The sequence below is a fragment of the Larus michahellis genome, chromosome 5 (genome assembly GCF_964199755.1).
Source record: "Larus michahellis chromosome 5, bLarMic1.1, whole genome shotgun sequence".
Classification (NCBI taxonomy): domain Eukaryota; kingdom Metazoa; phylum Chordata; class Aves; order Charadriiformes; family Laridae; genus Larus; species Larus michahellis.
Window position 1 is genome coordinate 74314088 of NC_133900.1, and position 24201 is coordinate 74338288.

Sequence of the window (24201 nt, forward strand, 5' to 3'; positions counted from 1 at the left end):
GAGGCGTGACAGGGCTGCGATGGGGCCAGGTGTCATGTTGAAGGGCAGCAGAGAAGCCTGGGCGGCAGGGACGGCAGGTCTGTCCTAGCCCTTCTGCACCACAGCCAGCTGTGGGAGCAACGAACTCACGGGAAACCCCTGGCTCTTGTGTGTTCTCCGCCTATGTGGTCCCACTCTGCCTTGGTGTGAAACACAAGCGGTTTGGGGCAGGAGCAACGTCCATCGATCAAGCACATCCTCAGCAACGCAGTTTCTGTCTGGGTCTGGCAGGGAAGGTTTCTTAGGAACAACTTAATGGCACAGACCTCAATGCTTCAGCTTATTTCAAAAATGTATTTTCTCGCCTGTTTTGTGAGCCACCTCCCAAACAATATAAAATTAAAAAAATAAAAAACCACGAGTCTGTCAAGATCTTACAGCTGGTGGCTCAGTGAAGGTGGGCCACGGGTGGGGGTGACAAAAGGTGCAAAGTCCCCTCCGTGCTGCTGCTCTTGAGAGAGGGAGCAGGAGCCTTGGGTCAGAGAGGGACCTGGTTCAGCAAGGGACCAGCTGATGCCTCCTTCCTAGCACAAAGACAACCACGGAAGAACAAGCGAAATCACCAGTATCTCTGCACAATTATGCTCCAATTCCTAACTCTCCTGAGCCACTGCTCTGGATCTAAGTTATAAATAAGAATAGCCATATATATTTCATGGATTTTATCACAGGTGTACCCTAAACCATGTGTAGGGGATCATGCAATACACCTTAAGGATTATTTTAATCCAAGACAACGACAGCAAAGACCTTTTTTTCCTCCCCCGTGCAAAAATTGTTATTGTCCTATTAAGTCTTAAATTCCATTTTTATTTCTACCCATAACCTAGCTGCATAGCAAGAAAAGCAGAGACAAAGGGATTGTATGTTCTATGAAAATCAGAAGCCGCTCCTGCTAGGTCTCACCTCAACATCACTTCCACAGCAGTATTTTGTCCCAGCCTCTTCAGCAGCACCCCCGCCTAAAGGTGCTGACCGAAAGCTTTCCGTCCTCCAGGACAACCCTCTGGATCCTCTCTCCCCCTACAAGTGCCCGGCACAGCTCCACAAATCAGCCGGCAGGGATGCGCAGAGAGGCGAAGGATGACTTACGGCCGGATGACGCCATCCCGCAGCAGCTGAGCTCCGCCGCTTCCCGCAGACCCCGGCGCAGCACGCACCGAGCCGGGGCCGGAGGAGCGGGAGCTGAAACGGACACCAACCTGGGACGGGAAGAGCGGGAAGAGAGGGGATGCCCACCCTTTGCTTTCCCAGCGCACCCCATCATCCTGCTTTCACACAGCACTCAGAACCACAGCACACATGCCCGCTCCTGGAGTGCGACACCGTCGGGATTTAGGCTTCCAAGTCCAAGACTATGATTCACCTGTGCCCACTGCATCCATAACCTGCTTGGGATTTGCCAACCAACCCTTCTTGCCTGAGGCTCCGAAGCCCACGGAGCGATGGGTGTTACAGCTGCGCACACCGGACCTCCTCTTGCCACCCCAAATTCAACACAGCACCCACAGAGACTTCCTTTGGGGGACACCGAAGGGACCTCCTTGCGTATACAAAATTTTGTAATAATGTTGGGCTTTGCCAGATGCTTTTAGTCTCTGGCAGAAGCAAGTGATTCGAACATCATCTTCACGCAACGTGCTGGAGCAGCCACCAGCTGAGCGAACAGCAAGGTCGCTTTGCTCATTTCTTACAGCACTGCCAAAATTCCTAACAAGCCTACCCTTTATTTTTCACCTTTGTTTCCAGTTAAATAAAGGGAAGGCACAAAAATTCCCATTACAAAAGAGCAAATAAAATTCCTGGTGTTTGAAGGACTTCTCCTACTCCAGACAGGTTTATAGCACGGGTACTCTTTATGGAAATCAAACCCCTCCTAAAAATAATGTGAGGCAATATTATTTATAAAAGTTACAAACTACAACAAGCTCATATTTCATTGAATCCTTCCCCCCCCCCCTTCTTGCTCTTGCTGTCTCTTATCCTCTCACCCATTTTTCAATAGAAGGACTAACGAGGAATAATTTGAGAATGATACATGATCGCGTTTCTTTGCCAAGTCTTTTTATACTCAAATAGTCATTCTGTTGCTTCCTGTAATAACCGGGTAGGCAATATGAATGCTCCTGCCCTCCACAAAAGAAACCAGAGAAGGAAGGAGCCGTTGATTTACATACGGCGCGGTGTGCGCTACGTGTGAGCCGGCTGCCGCCCAGCCAGATGCTGCAAAACTACTTAAGCGTCACTCCAGACTCCCGGCTCCGCTTCAACGATGAAATATCGGGAAAGCCTGCGGCAAGTTAAAGAGACAAGACCCACGCTCAGCAGCAGATACGACGTGTTTTCACTCTACGTGCCCGTTGTGAAAATATGCCGGGTGCCACCCAGGGTGACGGTACCCCCCGGACGGACAAATAGTGAAGGACATCGGCTGGGTTCAGACTCGGGTTTCCCTGAAGTCAGTGGTGATGCTCTCGCTGAAACCAAGAGTTGAGTTTGAATTACAGCTGATAAATTTTACGAAAAATCGCAAGAGGTCTTAATTTGTTACGACATTTTCCCATTAGTTCAGTGCCCCTTGAAACTGAAGTTTATGGTGGGTGGGCACTGAACCAGGACGCATCTGCCTCACTGCTAAGAGAGTTTCACCATATCTGGGTTCACTGAACTCCTCCTGCAACTGCCTGTACGATATATGTCATACCAAAATATCTTCCCATGACCAGCCCTGCTCCAGCGGGGAGTTTGGGGGGTGGCACTCGGTGATAAAGCAGGAGGCCTGGCCTGTGCCCTTCACACCTGCTCGATTAGCAGCTGCCCCGTGCCCTGCACGCCTGACCCAGCCTGGGCTTGGTCCCGCTGCAGGGAAACCGCACGAGCCGTCCTTACAACCCATGATAAGCAAACAACCTACACGTTGTGAAGCCAAATATTGGCTACATGAAGGATGAGATACGATATGGCAGCGTTAATACCTTAAGAAGCACAATAAATATGCTGCAAGCACTTTTCTGCATACACCGGTCTGAAAATGAAGTCTGAAGGACGCTGTTGGCTCCGAAAGCCAACCAGACCCCACACTCCCCTCCTCCAGCAGCACACGGAGCCCAAAAATATGAACGAATGCAAGCTGGATCCTATTTGGTTGTTCAGCTCTGATGACTCATCTTCCCTGCGCTCTTCTTAAGCTAATGACAAGGAAACAAACACAGGCAGAACGTTATTAAACTTGGCATCATTTTGGCAAAGTTGCCGTACCCAGGATTTTGTCACTCGGTACTACTTGTACTTCTTTTGTCCCCCTGTGCCGCAAGTAAGAATTAAAGGTTTAAGAAGAGGAGAGTTTGTTTTTCTCTTGAGTCACCAATAATTTCCACTGGAGTCCTGGGACAGCCTAAAATTTTACCAAATAAATTTTTGAGAAACTTGCTGTCTGCTGGAGCTGAAGGCAAACAGCCAGTCACGGCAGCTCCCATAGGCTCTCTCCTTAAATTCGGGGTGCCCCCCTTGGGCTGCGACCCAGGACGCCCCACGCCGAGCAGAGGGTCATGCTCAGGGTGGGAGCCAAGGGGCAGCCCCTGGGGATGCTACGCTGAGCCAGCTACTCCCACCCAGGAGTGGGGATGTGAAGGGGCTGCTACAACCCCCCTAAATCCTCTGGGTGAAAGAAGACAAGACGGTTACGCTCCCAAGACACGGCCAGTGGCAATGCTGAGCACGCAGAGAAAGAGTCACCAACATCCCTCCGGCTCTCGGAGGCTGCCCTCCTCTCTCGGGAGCTCCTGCCCGGCATCCCATACAGCGTTTCGCTTTTGAAGGAAGCAGGGCAACACACAATTATTAAATGAAAAGTATGAAATGGGGGAAACATAAATATTTCAAGCACAGTTTTATGACTGACAACGCTATAATCACTCTCGGATGTGATTTCTGGGTGATGGATAACATTTCTTACCCTGGTTTGAATCCGTGTGTGCTTGCGAGCTCGTCTGCTTCCTCCACCCGCATGGGCTGCCCTGTAACGGTACCACCCCTCCTTACAAGCTCCCGGGACGCCACCAACAGACGGCGGTGCCTCGCCGACCTCCTAAAAGGGCTTGCCACCCTTCCTCACCCGTTCCCCCCGCGACAACTTGCCTGGAGGCAGAACGAGCTTGGATGGCCCTCAGCAGAGGGGGGACCGGTGCTGCCCACCCACATCGGGTGACACCGCGACGCAGATTGTCTTTTTGATGCTGATGACAAAGTGAGCCCCCCCCGGCCCCCGGTTCTGCTCGGACCCCCGGGAGGGTGCAGGCGGCCCCCAGAAGCGGGCTGCCGGGGGTCGCAGCGGGGAAGAGGGGGGGTTCCGGCCATGAGCCCCCGCCGCCCCCCTGCGCTTCCCCCCGCCGGGGCCGGGCGGCGCTGGCGGCCGGGCGCTGGTGGCCGTCGGGGCGGCGACGAGACACCGCCCACAGCGGGGGGGGGGACGGGGACGGACCCGCGTGGGTCCGGGGACGGGCGGGCGGCGCCGGCAGCAGACGGCGCGACCGACGGCGACGGCGGCACATCGGCAGCGCCCGGCCGGGGCCAGCCGGGGCGGGATGCGGGCTCCGCCGGCCGCCGGGGCCAGCCGCCTCCGCATCCCGCACTGACTCCCCTCCCCGCCGCCCAGCTCCCTCCTCCGGAGCTCGGCGGGGAGCCGGCGGCTCCCGGGGGCCGCGTAGCCCATGGCCGGCTCCGCGCAGCCCCCGACGGCGGCGGCGGGGAACGGCGGCGGCCCCGACGGCGGGTCGCTGTCGGGGGACGGCGAGGCTTTCGGGGACCGGTCCCTCAGCCAGGGCCTGAGCGTGCTGGTGGGGCTGGCGCTCTGCGTGACCATGCTGGGGCTGGGCTGCGCCGTGGAGCTGGGGCAGCTGGGCCACCAGCTGCGGCGACCCGTGGGGCTGCTGCTGGCGCTGCTGGCGCAGTTCGTGGCCATGCCGCTGCTGGCCTTCCTCCTCGCCCTCATCTTCGCCCTGGATGAGGTGGCGGCCGTGGCTGTGCTGCTGTGCGGCTGCTGCCCCGGGGGCAACCTCTCCAACCTCATGTCGGTGCTCGTCGACGGGGACATGAACCTCAGGTAGGCGCCCCGGGACGCGGGGAGGGTTTGCTGGGCACCTACCGGCGGGGTTGGGGGGAGGGGAACAGCGGGACGGACGGGTGTTACACGGACCCCGACACACTCCTCGTGTCCCCCCTTCCCTAAAAACCCTGCCTGCCCGGCTGCAGAGCCCCCTTCCCGCGGGGGCTGCGGCTTCCCGGGGCTGCCCCCGGCCGGCCGGTTGGTGATCCGCTGTCTCTTTGGTTCCCCCCCGCTCCCCCCCGGCGCAGCATTATCATGACGGCCTCCTCCACGCTGCTGGCCCTCTTCCTGATGCCCCTCTGCCTCTGGATCTACAGCCGGCACTGGATCAACACGGCGCTGGTGCGGCTACTGCCCCTGGGGGCAGTGAGCCTGACGCTGGGCAGCACCCTGTTGCCCATCGGGCTGGGGGTGCTCATCCGATACCGGCACCCCCGCGCCGCCGACCTCCTGGTTAAGGTAGGCACAACCCCGGGAATGGGGGGAACAGGGTGTCCTATGGCAGTAACCTTTCCGGTCGCTCCAAACCGATAGGAGCTTTCATACAGGCATATTCCGCTACTTAGGTGGACTATAAGGACATATAGTCAACAGAAAAAGCTGGGACGGAGATGGAAAGCGAGGGGAAGGACAGGTTACCCCCGCGCAGCTGCACCCTGGGAAGCAGCCTGGGCCCTGGCGCAGAGGCATTCCCTGGTATCCTGCTCCCTCCCTGCTCCCGCTGCACCCAGGGCTAGCGAAGCCAACCCGCAGGCACACCGACACTTCCTTAAAACATGCAAACAAATTAGCTTAATTACGAACGGACAAGTGAAGCACAAGCCGTGGCTTTCTAGTTTCCTAGCACGTTGCCCCAAAGCAAAATGACAGAGGGTGATTTCAGCCCCTTCCTTTCCTGGGCTATGATCAAACACCACCAAAGTCCTGAGCCGGGAGCAAACCCGGGAAGGGCAGTGCAACCACGATTTGCAGTTTAGACTCTCTATCAAGCCTCTACCTGCTATGCTTATCCTTTTAAGCTAATAACCCCTGTGTTGTTTATCAATCTCTGTATCTGTTGCCAGATTTCCCTCTGGTCCCTCCTGGTGACTCTGGTGATCTTGTTCATCCTGACTGGGACCATGCTGGGACCAGATCTGCTGGCACATATTCCTGCGTCTGTCTATGCCATTGCGGTGCTGATGCCTCTAGCGGGGTACGCCTTGGGATACGGCTTAGCCACGGTCTTTAAAATGCCCCCGCACTGCAGGAGAACAGTGTCTTTGGAAACAGGGTGCCAAAACGTCCAGCTCTGCACTGCCATCCTAAAACTCACGTTCCCCCCGGAGCTCATAGGGGGCATGTACATGTTTCCCTTGCTTTACGCGCTTTTCCAGTCGGCAGAAGCGGGACTCTTTGTGCTGGTATACAAGATGTACGGGAGAGACAGCTACAAACAAGATACGCTCGGTGAAGAGGAAGACACGGATATTTCCTACAAGAAACTGAAGGAAGAGGAGGTGGCCGACACTTCGTACGGCACAGTGACCACGGAGGAGCACAACTCCATTCAGATGGAGCCGACGCAGACAGCGCTGTAGGCAAGATAAGGAGGTGACACCCGGGGACGTGTGATGTGTGTTGTGCTTGCGACCAGGCTGGAGCGCTCGCCATTGCGCAAGCGGAGCTGCCCGGCCTCCATCGTTTCTCCAGCCGCTCCCATTGTACAAGGTGATGTGTGTTTATTACTGTGACAGTTGTATTTCCTCAAAAATACGTATTAAAAAAAAATAATAAAAAAAAAACAAAGGAAAAAGTATCACTGCGACGCAAATAACCATACATCTTCACGCAAAGAGGCTGCTGCCCGCCGGAGCGCGGCAGGAATGGGCAGGAGGAAGGAGACGAGTGTTTTGCAGAGGTGAAGCCAGCGCAGCGCCAGTGCAGATGAACGGGCAAACCACCTTGTGTGCGCGTTACCTCCGTGCCTCCCACCCGCTCTGTAAAAGCATCGTGCTCATTGTTCTCACCACAAATACATGGCGAAGCCGAACCAAACCCGTGTTCCCCGCTGATTAATCCCGCGGGGGCAATTAAGGGCTGCTCTGTCTGTTTCACCAGGGGAAGCCTGTGCGGGGGGTGGGTGGTGGTGGGGATGCCTTGCCATGGGCCCTGCACCCGGCGGGGATGGGAAGGGGCCGCCGAGGCCGGCGCCCGTCGGGGGCGAGGGAAGCCCGGCCTCCGTCCCGTCCCGCCCCGGGGGTATTTAAGGCCGCCCTCCCCCGGGGGCTGCCCCGGGTCCGTCGCAATGGCGGAGGAGGCGATGGAGAGCTACCTGTACGCCGCTTACCACCCCTACTCCTACCGCTACCCGCCGCCCAAGGGCAAGGGGGGCGCGGCGGGCGGCTGGCGGCCGCGGGGCAGCGGCTACTTCTCGGGCTACGGGGAGGCGGCGGCGGCCGCCGAGTACTTCGACAACTACCAGCGGGCCCAGCTGAAGGCCATCCTCTCCCAGGTCAACCCCAACCTGACGCCGCGGCTCCGCAAGGCCAACACCAAGGAGGTGGGCGTCCAGGTGAACCCGCGGCAGGATGCCTCGGTGCAGTGCTCCCTCGGGCCCCGCACGCTGCTCCGCCGCCGCCCCGGACCCTCCGCTCCCGCCGCCGGGCCGCGGCCCCGGGAGGCGGAGCGGGAGCAGGAGCAGGGCAGCCCCGCCACCACCAGCACCCGCGCCGTCCGCTTCCCCCGCACCATCGCCGTCTACTCGCCCATGGCGTCCCGCAGACTCACCGCTTTCCTGGAGGAACCGGAGCCGGAGCGGCGGCCGCAAGAGGAGGCGGAGGAGAAGGAGGAGGCGGCGGCGAAGGAGGAGGTGGAGGAGGCGGCGGCGGCCGTCGAAGAGGAGCCGGCCGCGGTGCGGGAGCAGCGGGAGGCGGAGGCGGCCGCCGTGCGGGCCAGCTGGGAGAAACCCGCCGAGAGCGGGGCCGAGCCGCTGGGGCAGCGCCCGGCCGAGCCGCGGGGGCAGCGTCCCCCCGCCACCCCGGAGCCGCCGGAGGGGAGCCGGGAGCCGCCGGAGGAGGCGCGGGCAGAGCCGCCGGCCGACCCCCAGAAGCGGGAGCCGGCGGCGGGCAAGACCCGCCTGCGCTTCCAGGTGAGGGGCGGCCCGGGGGAGGGGGAGGAGCGGAGCGGGGCCCGGGGGGAGCTCGCCCCGTCGAGTAACGGTTGTCGCCGGCAGTTCCTGGAGCAGAAGTACGGGTACTACCACTGCAAGGACTGCAACATCCGCTGGGAGAGCGCCTACGTCTGGTGCGTCCAGGGCACCAACAAGGTAGGGCGGGCTCGGACCATCCCCGCTCGGCTCGGATCATCTCGACCACCCTCGCGCTGACCCAGGTCTCCCCCTGCCCCCCCACCCCCTCCCCCAGGTCTATTTTCGGCAGTTCTGCCGGACCTGCCAGAAGTCCTACAACCCGTACCGCGTGGAGGACATCACCTGCCAGGTAAGGGACGCCTTGGCCTTGCTCCGGGTCACCCCTTGGCCACCTGCCCACCCACCGATGGACTGATGGCCACCTTCTTCCCCAGAGCTGCAAGCAGACGAGGTGCACCTGCCCCGTGAAGATGCGCCACGTGGATCCCAAGCGGCCCCACCGCCAGGACCTCTGTGGGAGGTGCAAAGGGAAGCGCCTCTCCTGCGATAGCACGTTCAGTTTCAAATACATCATCTGAGTGGGATGGGGGGGGTGGATTTTTTTTTTCTTGTTTTTGTTTAGGTATCTTCTAGAAAACTGCAAGTAGAGCAGAATTTTTTTTTGTTGTTGTTGTTTGAAGGTAGTTGGTGAGGTTTAGCTGGGAAAGCATGCAAATAAAAGTATCGCAAAGCACGCTCAAATGATCAGGTGGGTTTGTGCCCAGCTCAGAGGGTGCATAATTGCAGCTTCTGTAACTTGCACAGGGGAAGAGCCTGCAAATAATATTTTGTAATTCAGTGATGTCTTGGCAACAACTGATGTGGGACTTCATATAATTTCAGGTGGGGAAGGATGCATGTTACTGCTCCTACCCTTGAACTAATCATACACCTCAGTTCAACATCAAGTTTACATCTACAGTAGGTAGCAGAGCATTGTTCATGAACAAAACACCTAATGGTATTCACTTACTGTGCACATATCCGTGCAGAAAGACTCCTGCACCTGTTCTTCATCACTAGAAAATGATTAGAAATGCTGTGTAAAAACTAGTCACTTCTGCTGGTACAGCTGGTCTGCATTTACCTAAATTGGTGTTCTGGGGTTGTAGGCTAAAGCCAAAGAAAGCTTGTGGTTAATGCATTTTCAGGGACATTTCTCACAAACTGCTGGGGAAGGGAGTCACTGATGTGATGGTTTCTTGGTAAATGAGCTTCCCATCTTCACTTCCACAAGGTTACCAAGAGACATGACACTTCAAAGGCTCAAAATATGATACTGCATCTGCCTGGCTTCCTCTTGTATCTGCAGGTGATGCACAAGACCTGTGCACTCAGTGGCTTACACTTGAAGAATTTGATCTAGTTATGGTTTAGGTGTCTACCATTGGGGAAGGATCAAATTCCTGACCGTTATGGGATTGTGTTTGCAAGTAGGAATTGCACTTCTGGTGTTTGGTACTAATGGAACAACCAGTGTGGTGCCTCCCAGATCATGCTGTCAGTGGTAATGGTCTCTGCAGGGACACCATGCTTCAGCAAAGCATTACAAGCTGACTCTACTTTACACCCCACTACTCTATCCTGTAGCCAAGGAGTTGCATAAGCTTGGAGGAAAACATACTTTTCTGAGACTGCTAATAAAGCTGTTAAATTTGAAATTGAGCATAATAGTGCACAAAGCCTTTTGCAGAACTCTTGAGGTAGCTTCTATTTGGAAAGACTGATTGATCTTAGCTATAATGAACTTACCTACACCTATATCCAGCTTACTTGATACCACCCCATTGAAGACTAAAGGGGGAACTAGTCTGTTTAACAGCTTCAGCGCCTGGTTATCTTGCATCTCTAAATGGAAGATAGTATATGGCAGGGTGGGCAAACATTGTCCCTTTGTACCAACAAGCGTCCATTTGGAGGGGCAGTGTGTGTTAATGCTGTAGGCTTAACTCATCTTGCTGTAGATTCCTGCTTTATTTTAACGTGCCCCTTGAATTTCCTGCAGTAACTAAGGCTTAATGCCTCAGCACCAATTTATTACCAAGTAATTTTATTTATTCTTGCTCCATTAATTATTATAGCAGCATGAAGCATTCTGGGAACAAGTAGACCTACCACCCACAGAATGTGGGGTACCGTTTTATTTCATGCTTCTACCTGAAGCAATTTCCCCTGTATCACAGTAAAAGGAACTATCCCTTGGCATTACTGAAAGACTCTCACAACAAGTTCCACCCTTGCTCTGTTCAATTTGAAGCATACAACTGCAGTCAGGCAGTTTTCTGTTGTAATGTGTGTGCCTTGCACTCACCTGTAGTTACAGTGATGAGCAGTGGCAAGTCTCCAGCTGGAGGAGGAACACAGCTGAGGTCCCCTCTGCAGCCATCTACCCATAGTACACCTCAGCTTGCAGCTGATCTGGGATTTCTTTTTATTTCAGAGTGCGTTTCCCTCTAAATAAGTAAGTTCTTCAATCTGTTTTTCTGCTTGCCTTCCCTGTTCTAATGGCTGTAGTCTGTTCCTGAGGGATGCAGTGGGAGTGACTGTGATCAGTCTGCGCACCTTGGTAATGAGTTTGAGAACTTAATCTCAGCGTCGTGTCAGTATGAAGTCATAGGGCAGCTCATAGCAATACGAGCACTCGAGTGTTTCCGATTTATACAGATGTCCTTGCAAGCGCTGCTTTGAGGATTACTTGCTGCGAACACGGTGACTCTTACGCAGTTATCATCAGTGAAATTTAGTGCAGCTTAGAGTTGTCATCCCCACTAACTCCAGTCAAAGCAGGAGCTGCTGTGCTTTGCTAAGGTGTAGAGCAGACCTGGCCCATCTGAACTGTATGGAGTGCTTCAACAGCAACTGGTCCAACCACGCAGCTGATGAAGGCTCCACGTGGCAGATAGGAGCAAGGAGCCGCGCCGGCTTTTATCACCTACTGCAAGGTTTTGAGGCTTGGAGGAGTGGCGTGCAGTGGGCAGCACTACTGAACAAGCTTTCCTTCATCCTGGAAGATTCCTGAGTTCTGCAGCAGCTCTGTGTGTCGCTCCTCTTACATAAATAAATTCAATGCTTTTACTGCTCAATGCCAAAGTACAGTTCTGCATCCTATTCCACTTTACTGCTCTAGCACGTCCTTGACAGCGTCTACTGCCTATCACGGGGGCTGGCTCCTAGACTCAGCAGAAAGAAGGGAAGCTACTCATGACCTGCGTGATTGACTTCTGTCATTATGCAAAGCAGAAAGGAACAGCCTTCACGCTGCCAATTCTTCAAAGATATCTTGAACTTGCCCTGTACAGCTTTTTCATGACGAGATTTTTTTTTTGCGTGCGTTAGCTCAGTCAGTGCTGTATTTGCTGCATCTTACAGAAGAGCTTTACCATAGCTTCAGGTTTGGCACAGACCAGCACTGGGTAATGCAGGGTGACAGCTTAGGCAGCAGTTGAGTCATTTTGGACAAGCTTCACCATGTTAAAGCAGTATCAAAACCAGTCAGCTAGCATGATCCTGATCCACAGGGCTGGTTCCACTAGTCATTGTAAATAGAGGAAGATGTTTAACATAAGGAATTATGTACACAAATTCAGGTTTGAGTTGCAGGAGAAATCCTTTAACAGCTTCAGAAGATGCCTAGGAAAATGCTGTTGCATTGACAGAACATAAAAGGAAAAAGTGTGATTTCAGGGCACCCAGGCCTCTACTGTCAGTGTTTCATCTGTTTAGCTAAAGTATTTAAACTCTAGCTTGTAAAAATACACAAAATGACAGATACAATGTCCTTTATTTTTACAAAAAAAGCTGGTAAAAGATGATGTAAATAAAAGTGTAATGCACCACTAAATAAAACTACTCGTCCCCAGTAAATACTTATTAAATAATTAAGAACACCATCTACAGTACCACAAAACCATCAAAATAATTCAATTTTATCAGGGACAGGGAAAAAAATACAGTGATTATGGATGTGCCTTGACCAGTTACAGAGCTTGTTAGGATAACAATAACTACTGTCAGCAGTCCAACAGCGTGCACAGTGCCTTCAATTAATGCATTTCAGCATAATTACATTTCTAGTGGGGTCCAATTTCCCCAAAAAGGCAGAGCTAAGAATTTCAATTCTACATTCTAAACTCTGGAATTAGAGCCCATTAAAAAAAAAAATCACAGTGGGTAAGAGATGTATATAAAAATACCGGGTGTTCCTTTCAAATCACAGGAATCATGGGACTACATTCTTTTTTTCTCTTTTTTTCTTCCATTTTTTTGTGTTGTTTTTTGGGTGTTTTTTTGTTGGTTTTTTTTTTTTTTTTTTTTTTTTTTTTTACAAAACGCTATTGGTTTCAACAGAATCCAGTTTGTTTTATGCTACAGACTTTGACACTGAACTATGAGTATATTGCCTGTTTGCATGTTTTGGTAGTCAGTCATTTTTTTTATTTTTGTTTTCCTATATAGTCCCAATTCCTTAGGCTTAAGTTGAGTCATGAAGATGCATATCCGTGCATTCAAACTCCTTGAACCCTGCAGACTACTCAGACTGCAAAGTAAAGTACGTGACTACCGACAGGGAGAGCCCCCCCTTCCCCTCATAGCTTTATACACCTACTGTCTTAACAGTGCATTGCACAAATTTACAAGAAAAATACTGGTTTTGCACTATACAGTTTCTAGAATATATACAGAATAAAATAAGTTAACTTCTAACGAGAATTGCTGATGGGCAGCATATATCTTTAATATACATTTTAAAGTCTCTGCAGGCAGCTACTTTTTGGTTAGTTGTTATCAATATTTGTAACATAAGCACTGATCAGAGAACTGAGCAGCATTCCAATAAAGTTAACAGATATATTATTTCTTTTAGAAACACCGGGAAATCCCAGTTTAAAATATTATTAAATGTCCTAACATTTACACACTATGAGGATTAGATCTAATAAAATAAAATTTCTTCAAAAATAATCTTGCAGCTCTTTTAAGCATGCTCTGAGACCTTATTTAACAATCATCCATACCTTCAAAAAACAACTGTCACGTAGCCATACATTCTAACTCACACACATCATTTCCTTGTTACAGACAATAAAAGCAAATAAAACATTGAGAAGGTTTTTGCAGTCGCAAGTCATTCCACTCATGTTCGACCGCACATTCTTCATGACGTTGCGAAGTGTCTCATTAGGTATTAGTTGATGATTAGATCTACAACAGCTGGAAAGCCAGGAAGCCTTGCAGGTCTTCAGCCAAAATAAACCAGCCTTGATTTTAGCCTCATCCCACCTGCGATATTGATTTAACCTTTAGAGGCTGTTACTGCAAACACCATTTATAGTTATGTTACAAGAGAAAATAATGCATATGTATGCATTACATTTAAGCCCTTTTCCTTTCATGGAGTTTTTATACATAAATTTAATAAAAAAATACTACTGCCACACAGCTACTGTGTAGAAAGAGCAGTTAAGTAAGACGTTCACTTCAACTTTCAGATTTTTTACTTTTGATGAAACAATTTCTTGCTGTGAATAAACTGTGTTGGTTGTCAGGACTGCTGGAGGTTTTCTTTTTTTTTTTTTTTTTTTTTTGATTTCACAAAAGGTGCTCAGTAATAGTCCGAAGCGTCTTCATCATCAGTTCTTTTCTAACTGACAGCTGTTCAGAATCCAGTGCTCACAAGATTAATTCCTGGTTTGATTTTCCCTAGAAGCTGATAGGATTGCACCATGCGTAGAGACTCTCGAATTTCTAGATTAAGTTCCATCAGCTTTGAGCTGGCCTCAGACATGTCTTGGTTGGAGCCTACTACCGCGAAGCTACCAGTTTGACCAAGCGTCTGGTGACGGAAATATATGTGCAGCAACGTTTGAACTGGGTCATCTTCAGAACTGCCAAAGATGTCGTGGGGCCAAATAGATCTGTAAACACAAAATTTGGATTTAAACATTAAAAAAAGAAATTAAATGTTTAAATACTCTTGTTCTTTAAACAGACATTTGAACAGAAGACATAGGAAAATGCAAGAGAAATGATTCTTCCATTTTATTTGTTAAATTCTAAAGAACAAGTACTACTAGAATTGTGGGGTTTTTTAAATTGCAAAATGCGATGAACAAGCTACAATGAAGCAGCAGTGCTTGTCACTAAGGACATCTATCAAGAGCTGAGAAAAACCCTCTGCAATAGTGCCTATCCCTATCTTTAAATTAAAAAGGCCCATTAGCAAACTCAGGTCTGAAAGCAATCCTTAAGCACTTACCTGAACGCCTTGACCTGTGCTACAGCTGACACAAACTCCTTGTTTCTCAGGGTTTCAATGAGAGAGTGAATAGCCGTTTCCGTGCTGGCTTGGGAAGCCTCTGCAATTTCAATTTCTTCCATACCACTGTCAGACGCAGCCTCAGCCTCTTTCAGAGAGCTCTCCAACAGAGCAAGTTCTTCAGACATGTTTATGACCTAAAACAAATACAAGAGTTACCTTTTCTAGTTTAAATGTATTTCCAGCCAAATTAACTTTCAGCAGATCAGGCATTTTTCCTCCTCTTTGCAATCATAAATGAGAGGCAGAAAAAGTACATCCAAATATTTGCTGCAGTTGCTTAAGGATACAGTTAATTTAATGGCCCAAGCGTGCATGTCGGGGATTTGGGCTTTCCCCGATGAAGTTTCCATCTCAATTCTTTTAAAATATGTTTCAAAAAACACATTTCATTTCTCCCCATGTCACTTAGTAACAATTAAACTGACAAGAAGAATTAAACGCTGGAAAAGTATGGCAGCAATTGTGTTATTACAAGGGCAAGTTAAATGCGAAGAAAAAAATCTGGAAGACGGGTAACCCAGCAGAATAGCTGTCGTGCAGCCAGTGCATATAATACTATCTTTAGCTTTAGCTCCAACGTATGACTAAAAGACAAGGCCATTGCTCAGAATACGATTCTACATCTGACTAACTTAGGCGAGAAGTGGGACTGATGCGATGCTGACCTTCCACAACCCGATGAACTCACTTATTCGCAGCCTCTACAAAAATCTGGAAATCTGAGTGAGGAACATGCATCATTTTTTCCTAAGCTACTCAAACCCCAAAGACTTTGACCCCGCTTTTTCATTTTCCTCCCTACTGTATAAAGCAAGACCAGGCCTATTTTTTTTCCTGCTACCTCCGTTTATGGCATTACAGACCCACGGAAGAACTTACAGAAGATATTATTAATAGCATAATGTCTAGAATGCATTACTAACTGCACTTAGGATGGGGACTAAGGTTGTGGCGTAACGGAGTGGTGGCTGAAGTGACAGAGTTGCATAAATCAGCTGGTAGCAAGTGACGGCGTTCGCGATAGGAAACACTGGGGTGATGGAAAGGGGCTTCATCACAGAACTCTGTTGATTGGAGTTGATGTGCCTTGATTGTAGCGTAATTAGAATACACCAGGAACGCTGCTGAAATATTTAAAACCCTCATCACTGGACTCCCTGCATTCCTGTCTATTTAAGAGCTTTCAAGCTGTACAAAAATCAACACAGATAATTGAACATCTCAGAAAATTCTTGCGAGCTCTACTTAAGTCTTTTATTAATTGGCTGTAAAACAGCTGGTACCCTCCTTCAGCTTCTAAGAAGATGTCCCACTGATGAATATGTTATCAAAATGTATTTTTAATGGTTTGGTATTAAAATGTCAACAATTAGCAGATAAATGGCATGGTTTTCATTACCTCTGCTTCTTTTTTGATTGTTTTCACTTGGCTGATGAGTTTGCAATAGGCTTGGAACAGAAGCAGCAACTGGAAATGCAACTTGTACAGCCTCCGACACAGCTCCAGCTCCTACAGATGTAAACAACATTATATTCAGGAAGTGCAGAACATCTACTATCCAATACAACAGACAATAAATGACAACTTCTTCAGTATAGGATGTGAAAAATTAGAAGTAGTTATTTGGTTACTGAAGAAAATGCCAAGAAGATTTAGAAGCTAACATAGCAGGAAGCTAATGAAAAGCAGATGAAAGCTTCACTCCATTCTAGATTTACAGGTAGCCTCTCTCACATACGTTTAAAGTTTACTTTTTAATAAGAAGTTACATTTCTAAGAAGGGAGGGGAAGGGGGGGGATGTGAAGTGATTCAAAAGGCATTTTGAAACGTCATGTTCCAAGCCAGAGTTTCATAGACCTCTTACTTTTATTGTTGATATTTTACTATTCTAAATTCAAGATCTAATATGCAAAAGAAGCAGTTGTGGTCTGTAAGTATGGGATCTTTCATAACCATTAATATAAATATGTAAGCACAGTATATAACCTGGCCCTGAGCTTACAACTGCCTGATGGACTAAGAGGAGAATAATTCCATTCTTGGAGGCAAGAATAATGTTTCCTTTATAAAAGGTAGCTCCGATTCTATTTTAGAAAATACCATGTGATATATTCTTAAGGAAATGAAACAGCAGCATTAACTTATGCACTCTCTTGCTTCCATTTTTATGTGTCTAAAACACTAGTCAAAGTGCAGTGTTAATGCTGCTTTACATACAGACATAAAAGCTAGTGCTAATGGAAATAATCTTCTATAATGTTCTACTAACTACAGGATCCTATTATCTACAAAGGACCAACAGTTCAATGGGTTAGATGATGCAAAACTGAAGCACACAGCGTTTTTGTAATAGTCTATGACAAGACATCACTATGTCACAAATGGACAAGACAGATGGAGACCAGTTTGGTGACTGGCATGGTTAAGTATTTGATAAATCAAGAACCGTCACTTACTGCTAGAATTTCCATTTGCTAAGCAAGAAGATGAGCAGGTCACAAAAATACAAAGAAAGAAAAAAAGATCAAGAATTAGTGTAGGAAATAATTTTAATTCGGGTAAAAGATGCCCCAGGTAAAATGGAGGAGGAAATACATGCAACATGCTCCAAATATACCCTGAACAGAAAAAATTAACAGACTGAATTTGAAGTGAAATTACTTGCTGCTATAACTAACGACGGATAGTATCGGCACAACACGAGTAACATACTTCCCTTACAACCCTGTCTGGCCTTTATACATTGTGTAGTCTTAAAAAGGTATGCAAATTTAAGAAAATCAAAACCAAGGACACTTCGTTCTGAACATGTGTACAATGCTTCTTACTTGTTCTATACCACTATAGTTTAAGCAAAAATAATGCCTTTAGAAATTTGAGGTATGTTAATTTGGATTCTGAATCAGTTTAGAAAATTCTTGATTTTGCTAAACTCAATTCTTAACACTTCAAGATTTGTGTAATTTAATTGCACTTGGTTTTTACCAGTTATTTCAGAAAAACGTTTGGGAAAGAGGGATAGGGAGAGAAATGGTCAGAAAATATATTTGTCAGACCAGGGACAGGAACTTCACTTCTGTGCTTTGTACAGCACTGTACATTGATGGCATTTAAGCAAGTACCATGGTCATAGCGAACACGAAGATGCAACCGACGTCCGATTCCAACGGGCAGAAGCAGTTGAGCTTTACTAAGCACACAGTTATACACAATGTGTGCAGAAGTTATAAGCTATGTGCTTAACAGACTATAAACATCGCATGGTTTTGTTCTCTCCCCTGTGCTATCATATACATAGCACAACTATTATATAAGCAGAAACTTCTGATGCACAGAACACTGTGATGAGATAAGATCTTGAACTGCCAAAGCGGACAACAATTCTACGACTCACTTTAATGAAGCACAGAGAATCAGACTTTGAGGAATGGCCGGGTTGATTATTTAACATTTTTAGTCATTAAGTTCTCTAAGCCAAGTCTCATTATTACTGTAAGCCATAAATAATCCCTCTCCCCAAAATCACACCTTGATAGCTATTCTAAAATTTCAAAAGAGGTTTTCCTTTAAAAATGACTTTGTACTGCCTCAGTGTCTTTCACATACTTGCTCTCTTGAGAAATAATCTGATTTTTCTACCTGCCAGTCCTGTACAAACAGTCTAGCTAGAGTCCGAATGCATCCTTTCAGGCTTGCGTGTAAGTACTAATAACAAAAATCCAATAATTAGGTTTACTTGCAGGTCTGCTGGCAATGCATGAGCCAGAACAGAATTCATCTCGCTATTCCTTAGCTGTATCGACCACAGTGCTAAAAATTAGCGAGAAAATCCTATTTGTGTTAGTGAATGAATAATATCTGTTGAATGAAGCAGCTCTGTTTTCCTGAGCAAGACAACACTTACATATTTTTAGCATTAACTGGTTGACTGGATAGACTTATCAGCCCCACACTCCATTTACAAGGACTTTTGAAATAATGATCTTACACTTGGTAAATTCTCAATCTCCTTCACGTCACTATAAGCTTCTGTGAATAAATTTAGAACTTATGTAAATTACGTCTATTTATGAAGCAGGATAACAGGATTCTGCCTTCTCAATGGATACCATATGTTAAAATGGTATTAACTGAACCTGCAAGTGCAAGGAGCACAGAAAGAAAAAATTGCCAGCATGCCTTGTAGGCTAGGAGTGAAAACCACAATCAAAACAGGTCCCCACAAATAATCACGGAATCACGGAATCTTCAGAGTTGGAAGGGACCTCTAGAGATCATCTAGTCCAAGTCCCCTGCTAAAGCAGGATTGCCTAAACCACATCCCTCAGGGCTGCATCCAGGCGGGTCTTGAAAATCTCCAGAGAAGGGGACTCCACAACCTCCCTGGGCAGCCTGTTCCAGTGCTCTGTCACCCTCGCCGTAAAGAAGTTTTTCCTCATATTTGATCGGAACTTCCTATGTTCTAGCTTGTGCCCATTGCCCCTTGTCCTGTCGCTGGGAACCATTGAAAAGAGCCTGGCTCCGTCCTCCTTAAACCCACCCTTTAGATACTTGTAAACATTAATCAGGTCCCCCCTCAACCTTCTCTTCTCCAGGCTAAAGAGTCCCAGCTCTTTCAGCCTTTCCTCATAAGGGAGGTGCTCCAGTCCCATAATCATCTTGGTTGCCCTACACTGGACTCGCTCCAGTAATCAATGTGAATGGTCACATAACTCCTTTCCAGAGACTATCTTCAAACCCTGCAGAAATGGGAACGAACAGACAAAACTGCCTCACTCAGAATGCTGGATTCTCTCCCTACAAGTGAAATGAAAGCCTGCATGTGGCTTTTCCTCCGTTTCTTAGTTTCCCTAGCTATACAGTGGGAACAGGAACATTTACCCTCATGGTAAGAATGGTTATGTTCTAACAGTTAAATGTTAGAACACTTCCTTGGTGTATATAAACAACATTCTAAATAGGGACTGAAACACATAAATGCTGCTTTTTTATTAATACATAGAACATTTACTGTATTGTAATAGTAAAAGTTGTTGCACATTTCTAAATGCGTACCAGTCAGTACACAAAGATGTAAACCAAGTGGCTAATACACTAAATGTTGTGTTCACAGGCAAAGCAAAAATCCTTGCAAATGGCAGCAAATTGTTTTGCTTTATTAACTATGCTTAACCACACGAAAAAAAATTTTAAATATGCAACTTCGATGTAATATAAAAATTCAACACTACATTACCACACTTTTCACTACTCTAAAAATTCAGGGGCATTTTGTGATTTAGTTTAAAAAATATACATATATATATATATATATAAAAAAAAGCAAATGAAAACTGTATAAAAGACTAAACAGTCCATGCACACAGTAGATATTTCTGTTGCTGACCACGACATTTTCAGCAGCAGAAACATGACCAAGTGCATCAATGAATAGAGTTTGATTGAATAAAAGGAATAAAATTCCTCCTTTTTCAGCTTGGATTTTGGATTTTTGTCAAAATGTCATTGTGAAAAGGTAAGTTCATCCGCTGCCTGCAATTCTACTTTCTTACATTTTTCACTGTTTTCATTACAGGAGTCTAGATGGCAGATTCCTTGTACCTTCTAATGACAGATTTTGGATTTGCTTTTTTTATCTACAGTGTCAATATTATGCGGCTATTGTTTAAAAAAAAAAAATAGTCCTAGTCTACTTGGGGAGAGAAGCTATCACTTACTATAGCAATTAGTAATATTAAACATGGATGACTGCCATGCAAATACATACAAAATATTGAACTAATATTAATAGGTTATTTCACCTATTGTTGTTAGGATGATATTTTGACAGAAGTGTTTAATGAGATTTTTGCCATACTGTTACTTTACTCCCTGTTCGTTCCCACCCAAATAATGGCTCCAAAAAGGTCATATGTGTTTATATAGTACTAATTCTATTAAATTCAGTAGAGGTTTTTGACTAGACAGTTTTTCTGAGCGTATAAGCAGAATGCTCATCTTTTTTCTTCTAGAAACAGCTGCAGAAAAGCAGACTTGCTGCTACACAGATGGTATCTAGTCTGCTTATCTACTCAGTGTTATTAAGTCTAGAACCCAAGATGAGTTGCCAACTTTTATTAAAAAGAGCCCTTTTTATTAGACCACTACTTCATAAGAATCTGAGTTTCCAAAAGATAGGACGATAACTGAAATGAAAAGCTTTTCAGACGTTTTTAATCTCTCTGCAAATATTGGAATTTTTGTGCAATAGATACAAAGATGTTTTTTAATCTCATATCCAGAGACTCACAAATGACATATACCTACCTGGGCATCTGTGTTAGTGCCATGAATACCATCATCAGTACCAAATGTTCTTTTGCAGTCTTCTAGCCACTGTAAAATAAATACAAACAAGATTAAACATCTCCTGGAAACAGAGCAAACCGAAGACTGTGCTAAAACTGCATGAGACACTTCATCAAGTCTTGCACATTCTCAGATTAGGTAAGAAATTGTGATACGAAATCCACCATTTACCAGTGTTGTTCCCACTAATGATTTCCACTCCCATACATCACTTTGTAGTTTTTATTGTGTCCCTTCTGTTGTAAATTTCCTGCAGCCTTCATTATCCCACACAGGGATAGTGTACTTCAGCATAAATACCGATCTGTGATTGAATTTGGGTACTGTTATAGTGAGACGAGCGGGAGGGTGGAGGCAGAAAAGTCCCTTTCATTAAATGAGATCATATTTTGTCTTTACTCGCTACACAAGGTTTACACCAACACGATTTCTCAGCATTTAAAATATAGCACTAATTCAAATTAGAGAGTAAGAGTAAGTCTGTTACATTTCTCGGGACTATTTAGAAACAGAAGGAAATAGAGCTACTCTGCGTAACTAGATCCAAGTGCAGGTTTACCGAATGGAAAGAAAAAAAATAAATTCTTCCATGGGAGTTTAGCATCACCTCCAGTTCATACAAGCCAGGGAGATGAAGTATTCTCACATTACGCAACACAAACATGCAGATTCCACTCGGTTTCACGAAGACAGGGCTGTATTTAACCCCAGTTCCTACAGCAGACAAGTTCACTGATTGCAGTGGATCATCTCTTCTTCTAGCTTGAACCAACCATGCAAATTTAAAAGTGCTAATATAAAGCATTTGGAGATTCAAATATGCGCTTATTAGACAATACGACCTGATCATCCCATCGACACAGTGCCCAGCGTATTTTTCTGCACAGTGCAAACAACTGCAAGCATGAGGTAATTTGGTTATTACTGAAATGGGAATGCGTCATGTTGAGATAAAGTGCAGATTATCTTCTGAAATGAAGAACAGGCTCTATACATCCAAGGAAGAATACTTTAGCATACTGTGTGCTTGCTATCTTGAGTCTCACAGGAGATCTTAGTGACCTTTTTCTAACCTTTGTCTGATGCAAGAAAAAGAAAAATGTGATTTCCCATCTGCTCAATTTAATAAAGGCTACTTAGTGAATTAACTAGGCCTGTGTGCTTATCAAGAGGAGAAATGGAATTCTCTAAACACCGCGGTGTCAGCTTCAATTAGTGACATGGATACCAATGTACACAGCAAATCTCATTTTTCTTTTTATCTGACAGCATCCATCGGTAACAATGGAATAGGCTTGCACTGGAACAAACAGCATCAGCAATTGGGAAGCTCGTATTTATTTATTTTCACACACTGCCCTTTCAAGATCTTTCTAAAATCTTAAAATCAGTCTGAATAAAGGGTGTGCCTAGAATGTCATGACAGACATATAACTTTGTATTTTCTACTACATTTATCTGATTCAGTAAACTTTGTCCCTAATACACACATGAAGTTAACGCAGTTTCCTTGCAAGGAAATAGAACAGTAGCTCCAAAAAGGCGACAAAATTAATTTACTAAAAACTTTTTACACAATATATGTTCAGCATGGTAGAAGGACCTAAATTTTCTCTTTGGGAACAGCAGTAGATTGTGTGACAAAATAATCTTCTTTATATGTTTGCTTTACATCAATTTATGTTTTCCCCATATGGCTCCTACAAAGTTTCAAGAAACTGCAGCCCAAGCGTCTTACTTTTTACATCTGATTGATGGGAATGCCAGTACAACACACAGCACTGCCAGCGCCACACATCATCTTATTAGGGTAAAGTTTAAAACGCAATTTTTCATTAACGTACAGAATTTTCCAGTGGCTGATTCCAGAGGATACCAGATTAACATGCAAATTATATTTACTTCAATATCTGTTAATTTATATTGACTTTGTTATACAATAGTCCAGCCAACACAGTTTGATCATTTTTCTGCATGTTTCTATGAGAAAAGCAAGGATCTGCAATAAGATCATTATGTGTTTTGCCTTAATACTTTCAGATTGAATAGGATACATAGCACAATTGCCTGCAATAACAGAAACTCAGATTTGACTCGAGGAAGTCTCTTTCAATCATTCCCTATATTCTGTTTAATAGGGCAGAGTAAGAAAACCAATAAAACACATCTGAGAAGCAGTTTTGGAATATTCTTAGTCTACATATACTATATAATACACATACCCCCCAAAAAATAAATTGAAGACCAATGGCTGAATAAATGCTTTTAAAAAAAAGTGTTAGAAAAAAATAATTATCTGAGATAATTAGTCACTACTTCTAAATTAACATGCTAAATAAATACTTAAATAATGCACTAAATTAGCTAAATGACATGCTAATCAAGAGTCAGAAATGATCGGTCAAAGCTATACATTCCTTCCTCCTCAGAACTGCTTCTTTCTATTTATAAATAATTAAACAAAAATCTCTCAGTTATTTCAGAACAATTCCTTTCATCCTGTGAACCTTCTTCCTGCTCCAGTCACTCACAAATCCTGTGGCAGAAGACAGGCTGACCACAGAAACATGTTACTGGACATCCTTTTGACAGCTGCACTAGAGAAAAACAACACTCTCACTATGATATAGTGACAGAGGCCACCAAGCTGATATCCATATTCCTTCAGCAAGTAAAATAAATTGCAAGCAAGCTCTTAATACGCAGCATGGATTTATGTCGGTATGATATGCAGCAGTGCAAAATTAGCTAAAAATACATCAAGAGAATTCATGGCCACCTGAGAGAGACACAATTTTACCTCATCTCACTTTGACAAATCAACCAAGCGATACCATTTGTTATTGCTATGATAAGCTGCAGGCTAAATGAGTTTATTTATGGAGAAGTCCTCGATGTTTGGATAGTCACCATTCTAAGTACACATGTATGAGTTCCTCTCTAACCTGCCCCAAATCTTCCCGTCTGACCCTGGCCCAAATAAGGTAGCTTCTCTGTGCCCCAGTGGTGCTCTCTAAAATAAGGCATAAAATACATTATTTTCTCGTAGGAGTGATGACAGCATTCTGTACTGGAGATTGCCAGACATTAAGTATTACATGGAGTAAGGCAATCTTCGTCATTAGACGTGCACTTTGTTTCTGATTAAGCCTAAATGGCAAAACACAGCTCATTATGTTAGACCTCATGAGTTAGTTTACAAATTGTTATTACCATAGGG

The 24201-nt window shown here is 46.0% G+C and overlaps 3 protein-coding genes across 8 annotated transcripts in view; 2 read left to right on the plus strand and 1 right to left on the minus strand.

Moving 5' to 3' along the window:
* Window positions 1–4553: 4553 nt before the first annotated feature.
* SLC10A4 (solute carrier family 10 member 4) lies at window positions 4554–7174 on the plus strand. Its single transcript, XM_074589262.1, has 3 exons — window positions 4554–5140; window positions 5392–5602; window positions 6208–7174. Exons 1-3 carry the CDS (start codon window positions 4749–4751, stop codon window positions 6721–6723), a joined length of 1119 nt encoding a protein of 372 aa, XP_074445363.1. The 5' UTR covers window positions 4554–4748; the 3' UTR covers window positions 6724–7174.
* A 256-nt stretch (window positions 7175–7430) lies between these two features.
* Window positions 7431–8986, plus strand: ZAR1 (zygote arrest 1). The gene is made up of 4 exons (XM_074588015.1): window positions 7431–8273; window positions 8358–8450; window positions 8548–8622; window positions 8708–8986. Exons 1-4 carry the CDS (start codon window positions 7431–7433, stop codon window positions 8849–8851), a joined length of 1155 nt encoding a protein of 384 aa, XP_074444116.1. The 3' UTR covers window positions 8852–8986.
* Window positions 8987–12635: 3649 nt separating this feature from the next.
* FRYL (FRY like transcription coactivator) overlaps window positions 12636–24201 on the minus strand; it is a 145134-nt gene continuing 133568 nt past the window's right edge. For 3 of the 6 annotated variants that reach the window (XM_074588012.1, XM_074588008.1, XM_074588013.1), the window contains 5 exons: window positions 20940–21008; window positions 17090–17107; window positions 16031–16141; window positions 14569–14765; window positions 12636–14227 (listed from right to left, as the gene is read on the minus strand). In XM_074588012.1, the coding sequence (XP_074444113.1) occupies window positions 13969–14227; window positions 14569–14765; window positions 16031–16141; window positions 17090–17107; window positions 20940–21008 (654 nt within the window). In that variant the 3' untranslated portion in view covers window positions 12636–13968. The remainder of the gene's footprint in view (window positions 14228–14568; window positions 14766–16030; window positions 16142–17089; window positions 17108–20939; window positions 21009–24201) is intronic. The other 3 variants (XM_074588011.1, XM_074588010.1, XM_074588009.1) reach the window with 1 other exon arrangement.